General features: G+C 64.1%; 2 protein-coding genes across 2 annotated transcripts; both read right to left on the bottom strand.

Moving 5' to 3' along the window:
• Positions 1-135: 135 nt before the first annotated feature.
• Positions 136-4,709, bottom strand: PIGS (phosphatidylinositol glycan anchor biosynthesis class S). Its single transcript, XM_033078542.1, has 14 exons — positions 4,629-4,709; positions 4,495-4,558; positions 3,948-4,304; positions 3,708-3,847; positions 3,523-3,634; positions 3,050-3,139; positions 2,822-2,913; positions 2,489-2,687; positions 2,078-2,220; positions 1,871-1,985; positions 1,567-1,712; positions 1,347-1,447; positions 826-1,036; positions 136-727 (listed from the first exon to the last, which is right to left on the bottom strand). The coding sequence occupies exons 1-14, from the start codon at positions 4,707-4,709 to the stop codon at positions 452-454; spliced, it is 2,127 nt and encodes a 708-aa protein (XP_032934433.1). The 3' UTR covers positions 136-451.
• ALDOC (aldolase, fructose-bisphosphate C) lies at positions 4,456-8,172 on the bottom strand. The gene is made up of 9 exons (XM_033078376.2): positions 8,065-8,172; positions 7,010-7,132; positions 6,714-6,925; positions 6,568-6,622; positions 6,335-6,495; positions 5,854-5,937; positions 5,597-5,771; positions 5,297-5,496; positions 4,456-4,938 (listed from the first exon to the last, which is right to left on the bottom strand). Exons 2-9 carry the CDS (start codon positions 7,119-7,121, stop codon positions 4,843-4,845), a joined length of 1,095 nt encoding a protein of 364 aa, XP_032934267.1. The 5' UTR covers positions 7,122-7,132; positions 8,065-8,172; the 3' UTR covers positions 4,456-4,842.
• Between the last annotated feature and the right edge of the window lie 1,487 nt (positions 8,173-9,659).

Below are 9,659 nucleotides of genomic sequence, written 5' to 3'. Positions count from 1 at the left end.
TGGCCCCCCTCTCCTGTGAAGTATTTTTGTCTCCATAAGACAGGAGTCAGATCCCATAGAGCAATGCAGATGCTGGGCCAGGGGAAGGCAGGGCAATAGTCACCCCCCTAGAAGGCTAAAGGAGGTTCACACAGCCCCACATCAGCCCCCCACAGAACAGGGGGTTCTTTATTTACACAGCAGCTTCTTCTGAATACAGCACCAGCCTGGGTGTGCACAAAGGCAGCACCCTCCCTCCCCTCTCTGCCTCTGTGGGTGCAGGAGGGCTCAGCACCCAAATTGAGACCCCTTCCCACCACCTCCCAAAGCAGCCTCTCTTCCCAATCCTGCATCCTGGCCCTGGCACACACAAGCCAAGCAGCCAGGCCTGGCCGTGGGGTGCCTTTCAGGGCCATAAGTCTGTGACACCACCCCATGAGGTGGGGACAGCCCCAAGCCAGGGCACCATCACTCAGTCCATCTTGGTGGGCTCCTTCTTCCGCAGCCGGGTCTCCCGGACAATCTTGGCCAGGGACAAGAGAATTGGGACAGCCATGGGCAGGAAGAGCGGGATGTAGATGGCAAATTTCTGGTCATCAGGAAAGTAGAGGAGATGGAGGAGAGATGGGTCAAAGAAGGCCCTCTCTGAGGAGGTGACAGCCTCCTTGCTGGCCTGGAAAGCTGCGTGCAGGTGGCCCAGGGACAGCTTGGTCACAGCACTCTGGACTGAGGCCACTGCCCGGTACACCTGTGTGGGAACAACACCACGGGTTAGTCCCTGGCCAGGGACAGCAACAGGGACACTCAGCACCCTCTGGTCCCCATCTCAGGGTGCCCCAGCCCTACCTCAGAGGCAACATCATCCTTGATGACGATGTTCCCAATCTTGTCCAGGAGCTGGGCCAGCGAGGTCAGGGTGGTGGACACGGTGGCAATGTTCTCCACAGTGTGGGCCCAGAGCAGGTGGTCCAGCTCCCAGTCAGCCAGCCCCTCATTCCCTGGGTTTTCCAGCAGGAACTCAGGGGGCACCTCTTCCCGAGACAGCCCAAAGAGTAACCTGAGAGTAGAAGGGATGGTCCCAGCCCACATCACAAGCCTGCATTCCCATAAGCTCCCCGCTCCTCTTCCCTGTTTAGTCCCAATCCTGCCTAATTGCCTCCTGGATGGGTGGCACGATGAACCTCCTACCTGAGGAGACGGGAGATGTGCCAGCATCCCCGGCCACAGAGCAGTGATGGCCAGCAGCCAGCACCTCAAAGGCCACAAAGAGCCACTCTCAGCCTGGAGTGAACAAGCTGTTTGGGTACAGCCTGTTCTGACCCCAGTGATTTCCACAGAGGCCCGGGGAGGGAAGAGCACATCCTCACCGGAGCTGGGCCAGGAAAACCTCCATCACTCGTGCCATGTCCACATCCACATGCAGAGGGAGGGAGGCTTGTGGGGAAGCAGGGGCTTCAACGTTGTAAACCTGCAGAAGAGTGTGTCAGCAAGGCATATCCAGAGCCTCAGGGCCAACAGGGTCACCAGCTGGGAATGGGGAGCCACCACCTTGTCCCAGCCCTGCCAACACCCTCATGGTTCCCATACCATGATGCCACCCCAGCGAGGACTGTGGAAGGCGTTGGTGCTCACTGGGGCTCCATCCTTGTCCTGGATGTACAGAGGGGAGTGGGAGCGCTCTGGCACATACAGCAGGAAGTTCAGCACTGGGTAGAGTGAGGCAGCACTGGACCCTGAAGAAGTCACAGAATTCTTATGGCTGGCAAGGACAGCAGGAGCAGGCCACAGCTCCTCCTTCACAGCCAGCCCAGCAGCTCTCACATGGGCTGGGGGGAAAGGGAGCCACAGTCCCATGAGACAGATCCCAGTGAGCCACAAGCACGGTGCTCACCCAGCCGGGCCTCCACGGGGTTGATGACATGTGGGAGGCTGTGAGCACTCAGGAGAAAGCTGGAGGACTCCTTGTCATAGCGTGGTGTCACTCCTAGGACAGCGTAGTACAGGATCTGCAGGCACACAAGGGACACACTGCTGGCAGAGAAGCGCATCCCAGGGAGGTCAGGGCTGGGCTTTCCCCACCATCTCTCTCAGCCCTCACCTGTGAATCCACAGAAAAGTTGGCCACCAAGCTCAGTTTGTCCAGGACAGGCTTCACATAGCGGTTCACAGCCCCCTCGATGTCCCAGTCCACGGTGTGGGACTTGGGGTCAGGGTTCAGCAGGCTGAAGGTGATCTCATACCCTGCAAGGACCCACAGCCTGTGAGTCACCGAGGCCATGACAGAGCTCCCAAGAGCAGCAGGGCCTGTCCCCTCCTCCCCGGCCCACCCCAGTGTGGGGTGACACCAACAGAGCAATCACAGCACAGCCCTGGCCCACAACAACTGCTACAGGCAAAGGGGTCTGTTATCCCAGAAGACATCCAAGGATGCTATAGCTAGAGCAGGAATGGGATCTTCCCCAGCAGCAGAAGGCTTTCCCAAGGCCAGGGACGGAGGGCACATCCATACCCAGGCTGGATTTCAGGTACCGCCGCGCGTCGGGGCTGAGCTGGCCGCTGGGCACGCGGTCCGACAGGGCGGCGGCGATGGAGCTGGCCGTGAAGGACATCACCTGTGTCACCTCCCGCAGCCGGGCCTGCAGGGCAGCCAGGCTCCCCCCAGCCCTCACCAGGGCGCTGCGGTGCTTCCCCACGTAGACATTGATACCCTGGGGATGGGATGGGATGGGGTGAGGGTTGGGAGCAGCGCCCTGAGGACAGCACAGTGCCACCTGTGACAGCCACACGTGACAAATGCCACCTCCCAGGGGTGAAGCACATACCACAGGGTGCTGCTCCCTACCTGAGGCAAGAGAGAGGAGGTTTCAGGGACCACATACATGGTCAGAGAGCCCATGGTGGTGTCCTGCAGTGGGTGTAGAGCAGCATCAGCCTCTGGGGAAGATGGAAGCACTGGCAGGGTTGGGAATATCACTCCAATCCCTGTCTCACTCTGAGACAAAGCAAAGTGTGCTCTCAGCTCAGCCAGCCTCAGGAAAAGGAGCACCCCAGCAATTCCCTGCTCCAATACCTCGTGCAGTCACTGCAGCCAGTGCTGCCTCCTCCCGAGCCGTGGTGCTCCGATAGTGCATCTCATAGCGGGACGTGACGCTGGCTCTCACTGCAGGGGCAGAAAATCTGAGTGAATCTGCTGATCCCAGAATCCCAGACCTCTCATAGGAGCCTGGTGCTCACAGGGACAAGGGACAACTCCAGAGGGACACACGGCATGAGGTCCTTTGAGTGCCAGTGGCATGAACCACTATGGGATGTAGCATCACTGGTCCACACTAGCCAGACACATCCCATCCTCCCCATCCCCAGGCAATGGAGCTGGTCCCTTCTCTGTGCTGCCAGCTCAGGGCAGGATGATGCTGGTGAGTGGGGCTTGGGGTCCCGGGAGCTCCGGGCTGCCGGGGAGTGAAGCAGGCTGGGACTCCCAGGAAAGGGCGAGGCCACCCATGAGGAGAAGATGGGGCAAAGACAGACAAGGGGGTCTCTCACCGTTCACGGAAATCTCCATCTCCTGCACGTCCCTGAAGGGCAGCGGCCTCGGCAGGTCCCTGGGCACCGACCCCGGGCCGAAGACCACGGCCATGGGCACCACCAGCCGAACCTGCACAGGGACAGCGTCAGCCCGGGCTCCCGAGCCCCCAGAGCCGCCGCCCCCGGGCCCGCCCGGCGCTCACCGGCTGCTGGCCGAGCTCATCGATGTCCGCGTAGGGCAGCGCAGCGCGGTACGTCTCGGTCGTTTTCCACCATAGCGGCAGTCCCAGCACCACGGCGATAGTCGCAAAGGACAGGGCGGCGCGCCGGCCGCGCGCCCGCTCTGCGGGGACAGCGCTCAGCACCGGCCCGGCTCCCCGGAGACCGGGGTCGGAGAGCCGGGAGACAGCGAACAAACACCGAGCATCCGAGCCCACCAGTACCTGCCTCATCCGCGGCCAAGGCAGCCGCCGCCGCCATCTTCACTTCCCGGCCCAGTCGGGAGGAACGCACCCTGCGCCAGCCCAGCCAATCGGAGCTCACAATACCTAAGGCAGCCAATGAGCGCGGCGTGCGCCGCGCGGCTGCACACACGGGCGGGCAGCAGAACCAATCAGAGCGCGTTCCGCCCGTGAGGGGGCGGGCTACGAGTGCCGCGGGGGGACACGCGGCGGCGCCGCCCGCGGACACCGGGGGAGCGCCGAGTACCGGAGCCGGGACGGAGATGGGAGACAAGAGCTCCTCACCCGCCCCATCGCCCTTAGGGGGAGCCCACCCACCCCCTGCCAAGCTCACGGAGCCTCACGATGTGTGTGGGCAGGCTGAGACCCAGCACAGCTCATTGCATAAGTAAGCACAACACGCCGCCGGCGATGCCCAGATCGGGGGGGACGAGGGGGGGGGTGGAAAGGCTCCCGGGTGCCCCGCGGCGACGAAAGAGGCGGCACAGCGCTGTCTCTACCATTTATTCGTTGTTAGGCTATTTGGTACACGGGGTGCACACGGCGAACACGACACAGGCGCCCCAAGGGCGGCAGCGACCAGGACTGCAAAGCTACGGCAGGGCAGGGGCACCCCCAGGCCTCCCCTCCTGCCCCCCACGCGGCCTGCCCTCCTCCCCTCACGGAGCCCCCGGCCAAAGGGGCCCCCGGCTGGCTCCCCACAGGGCCCGGCGGAGCCGGAGCCCTCATTCCATCTGCGGACATCCCGCGGGGCGCTCCCCCCTTCCCCTCCCCGCGTGGCGGCTCCCCTGGGTGGCTGGGGTGGAAGCGGGGTGTGAGCGGTGGCGGGGAGGGGGCCGGGGCGGGGGCCGGGGCCGGTGGGCTGCCCGGCCGGGGCTCAGTATGCGTGGTTGGCCACGTAGAGGGACTGCCCGGCGGCCCCGGAGTCGTCCCCGCTGCCCTCGTACTTGCCCAGCGCTGCCAGCCCGTTCACCTGCGGGAGAAGGAAAGGTCAGTGGTCACGCTGGGGTGTCACTCAAGGTCCCCAAGTCACTGGGGACACAGCCTGCAGGGTGCCCCAGCTCAACAGAGCCCAGGGATGTGGCCCTTGGCACCTCATTCCCCTATGGGAACACAGCTCTCACTGCCCCCCACAGAGACAGAACTGTGTCCCTTCCATGGGGACCACAACCCTTGGCATCCCTCATCCTAAGAGGCACAGCCCTTGGTATTTTCTCTCAGCCCGTGGGACACGGTCCTCAGCCACCCCTCCCACCTCGGGCACACAGCCCTCGGTGTCCCCACCAGCCCAGCCCTTGGCACTCCACTCCCAGGAGGGCCACCCCCATCACCTCTGCACGCTTGACAAACTCCTCGGTGGCAGCTTCGGCGTTGTCCCTCTGCCCGCGCCAGGCGCTGAGCGCCGACGCCTGCAGCGCCCGCCCGTAGGAGAAGGTGAGGGCCCATGGCCGCACCAGCGGGCACGTGTTGATAGCGTTGAGGTTGATGGAAGCCTCCTCCTCACTCTGACCCCCAGACAGGAAGGTGACACCTGTGGAGAGCAGGGTTATGGCACAGGGGGGACACAGGGTACTGGGGAGGGGACACAGGGTATCGCTCTCCCAGTCTCTGCCATGTGCCAGGGCTGGTACCTGGCACGGCTGGGGGCACAGTGCGGCGCAGAGCGGTCACAGTGGCCATGGCAATCTCCTCTGGGCTGTACTTGGTGGGGCAGGAGTGCCCAGGAGTCACCATGTTGGGCTTCAGCAGGGTTCCCTCCAGGTAGACGTGGTGATCGCTCAGTGCCTTGTACACAGCTGCCAGCACCTGGGGAGGACAGGCAGCGTGGAGTCCCCTGGCAAAGCACGGCACAGCACGGTGCCCGTCCTGCTGCCACCCCACCACTCACCTTCTCTGTCACATACTGGCACCTCTTGAGATCGTGGTCACCATCAGGCAGGATCTCCGGCTCCACGATGGGCACGATGCCGTTCTGCAAACAGCCAAACAGGCAGAGACCATCACAGTGATGTCCCTGGGCATCCCTCAGCCCCACTGCTACATGAGACAATGCCCAGACCTGTGGAGCGGTGCTCAGCCCCGAGGCTCAATGCCCCCCTTTGTGGTGATGCCCAAGCAGGGAGGGTCAGTTCTCAGCCCCACAGAGTAATGTCCATGTTTGTGAGGTGCACACAGCAACGCCTGCCCCCATGGATTGATGCCTGACCCTATGGGTGATGCCCGTGCCAACCACGTGAGGTGTTACCCAACACAGGGGTTATGTCCAGCCGCTGGGGATGATCCCCAGGGATCATCATCATCACTGCACAGGCACAGTGCTGAGCCTCACTGCCCACTCTGTGGGGCGATGGCAGCAGGCACACACGTACCTGCTGGCAGATGCTGGCGTAGCGGGCCAGGACGTTGGCGTTCTCCATGATGGCAAGCGCGGAGGGAGTGTGCTCGCTGATCTTCAGCACGCAGCGCCACTTTGCAAAGTCTGCCCCGTCCTTCTTGTACTGGGCACAGCGCTCCCACAGCCCATCCAGACCTGTGGGGCAATGTGTCAGCCCCACAGCCACAAACCCCATGGCCCCAAACCCCACAGCCCCTGTACACCTACCCTGTGTGGTGGTCTCGCCATCGGTCCCGGCCAGAGGCACAACACCCTTGTCCACCTGTGGAATGAGAGGAAGGCGGCACTGAGCCTCACCAGCACCCTCCAAGCACCCTCAGCACCCCAAAAACCCAGCAGGACATGCCCCACACCTTGATGCCCACAACGATGCCCTTGTCCTTGATCATCTGGACGAAGGGGGTGCCGTCATCAGCCTTCTGGTACATGGTCTCGTGGAAGAAGATGACGCCCCCAATGCATTTCTTCACCCTGCTGTCAGCACTGAAGAGGATCTGGCGGTACAGCCGGCGGTTCTCCTCCGTGTTTTCCACCCCAATCTGGTTAAGGCGCTTGGCCATGCTCCCTGCAGGCACCCAGCACCCTCATCAGCCTCCATCCGGCGTGGGGAAAAGAGGTGGCAGGACAGATTTCCCCCTCCCAAACTGACCTACGGACTCATCGGCTGCCAGGATGCCCTTCCCCGGGGCCACGATCCGCAGCGCGATATCCGACAGCTCCTTCTTCTGCTCGGCCGTCAGCGCGGGGTGTTGGTGCGTCATGGTGGCGGTGGCTGCGAGCGGACGGGGACTGAGTCACGCACCACCGGGGCGACACCCCGAAACCACACGTAGCCCCTTCCCCGGGCAGCGGGGACCCCCACGGGGCTGGCAGCCTGGCCCCACCGGTCAGGGCACGTTGTGTAAGCCTCGTGGCAGGGATCGTGGAGGATGCCGGGCAGCTCCCAGCCATTTTGGTGCCTGCCTGCCTGCCAGCCCGCCCCCAGCCCAGCCATCTTGAGGGAGAGCAGCTCCGCGGGGACCCGCGCAGGACACGAGGGGACCGGGATGGGGGTGCCCTGGGGATGGGAATGCCCCGCAAGGACTGGAAACAGCCCGGGGATGGGGGTACCGGGGGGGCGGAAATACTCCGGGAAAAAGGGAAAGAGAAACCCCAGGAAGGCACTACCTGAATCTGGAGTTACCCGGGCTTTGGGGTACCCCGGAGACGGAGATACTCCACAGTCGGGAATATCCCGCGGGGAGGTTACGCGGGCGATGACGATACACGGGGATGGGGATACCGGGGGGACGGAAATAGCCCAGGAATGAGTGACGGAGCAGCCCCGGGGCGGCACAAGCCGGGGATGGAGTTACCCAAAGTTTGGGGTACGCCAAGGATGGCGATACCCCGGGGCTGGCACCGTCGCGGGGCCGGTGATGCCCCCAAGAACCCGGCACTCGATGCCCCGCCCGGCAACGTAGAAACTCGAGCTCCGCCAGCGCAGGACGAGTATCCTGGGTCCCCCCAAACCCCCAGTACCCCCATGCCCGGGGGTCTCTCTGCCCTGGAGCCCCCCAGCGCGGACCGACCCCCGGGATGCCGCACAGAAACACCCGGGAGGCTCGGCGGGGCTGCCGGCTCCCACCGCCGGGACCCCCTGGCTGCTCCCCCGGCAGCTCCCCCCGGCCCCCCGGTTCTCCCCGACCCCCGGCTCCCCCGTACCGTGTAGGGCGGCGGCGACGAGCACGGACTGCGGGCTGCGCGCTCCGGCCCCGCGGTAAATGTGGCTGCGGTGCCGCAGAGCTACGTGACCGGCGGGGCGGCACCGGACGGGACCGGCCCCCTGCCCCGCCCCGGCCCGCCCCCGCCACCGCCCGCGCCCCCCGCCAGACACAGCCCCCCCAAACAGGGTCGTGGCCCCCCGCCGGCTACAACCCCCACACTCCTGGCGACCCGAAGGTGACAATCCCAGGCTTGGGACCCCTCTCTGTCACCCCTTTGCAACACCGTGCTGGTGATGGGGACCCCTCTGTGCCCCCCCGCCACCGCCCAGGGACACAGCTGAGTCACCCCTTGTCATGGGAAGACCTTCCCATGCCACTCAGGGACTCCACTGTGCCATCTCCAGTTGGTGCTGGAGACCTCTCTGTCCCACCATCCCTGCTTGGTTACGGGCAGGGACCTCTGACATCCCCCCTGCTGTGCCCCCCTATTGCCACTATTATCCAAAAAGAGACTTTTCCTTCATCACCTCTGTGCCAGGGACCCCCTTGTCCCACCCCCAGGCTGGGGTCACTGTTACTGTGCAGCATCGGGGTCACCTCTGTGCCCAGGGGCCAGCAGCACTGAGCCCCAGACCCTCCAGCACACGGTGGGGACACTCATAGGAGACCAACCCCGCTCAAAAACCACCCACAGCCGGTACAGGGACAATACCAGTGTCCCCACTCGCCCCACGGGGACAGCTGCCAGGGCCCCGCTGTGCTGAATCCCGCCGTAAAAGGAGGCTCAGCCGCTCTGCGTGGCCATAATCCAGGGAAGGGAGCACATCTCCCTCCATCCCAGAGCCGGGCCCCCCCACTGCCAGCCTGGCACCTCGGGAGGCTGTACCCGACCCGGCGGGTCACAGAGCACGGAGGGAGGCAGTGCCAGGGAGCAGAGAGCATTCATTGCTTCTCCCACGAGCCACCCACGCACCCAGGACGTGGAGGCACAGCCCCAAACACCTCCATTGCCCGGGTAAATAAATCGGTCACAGCGCCCGCCCCACACAGAGCGAGCGCAGGGCTGTGGCAGAGGGCAGGCGAAGGTGATTTCCACCCCCCTTGGGCAGGAGAAAGAGGCCATTAAAAACCAGAGCACTTGTTGGAGTGCTGCTATTTTGGGCCAGCGCAGGGGAGGGAAGGTGCCGCGTGGTCCCCATAGCGGTGGGGAGCATCTTTGGGGTCAGGAACACCGGGAGGGGAATCCCGCAAGAGCTGTCCCAGCAGGGAAGAAGGGAGGTAAGGTTGGAGCTGTGCTGGGAGCCGGGGAGCCCCTAAGGGAGCCCCCCTCTCCATGCAGCAGCAGCAGGGACCAAAGGGGGTTGGGAGCAGGAGCTGGCAGAGCTCCCGGCACTGGCTGAGCCATGGGATGCTGCGTGCTGGAGCCAGGCTGGGAGGGGGAAACATCCCCGTGCAACAGGCGTGTGCCCACAGCCCTGGGCTGGGGGTGCAGGATGCAGCCTCTGGAATCATCCCCGTGATTAGGTGAGGGATCCAGCAGCCTCTGGAACAATTCCCACACAACAGGCTCGTGCCTGCAGCCCCAGGATGGGG

This window comes from Catharus ustulatus, chromosome 22 (genome assembly GCF_009819885.2).
Source record: "Catharus ustulatus isolate bCatUst1 chromosome 22, bCatUst1.pri.v2, whole genome shotgun sequence".
Lineage (NCBI taxonomy): Eukaryota > Metazoa > Chordata > Aves > Passeriformes > Turdidae > Catharus > Catharus ustulatus.
Note: the sequence above shows the minus strand (reverse complement) of the source record. Positions and strands in the feature narration are given on the sequence as shown.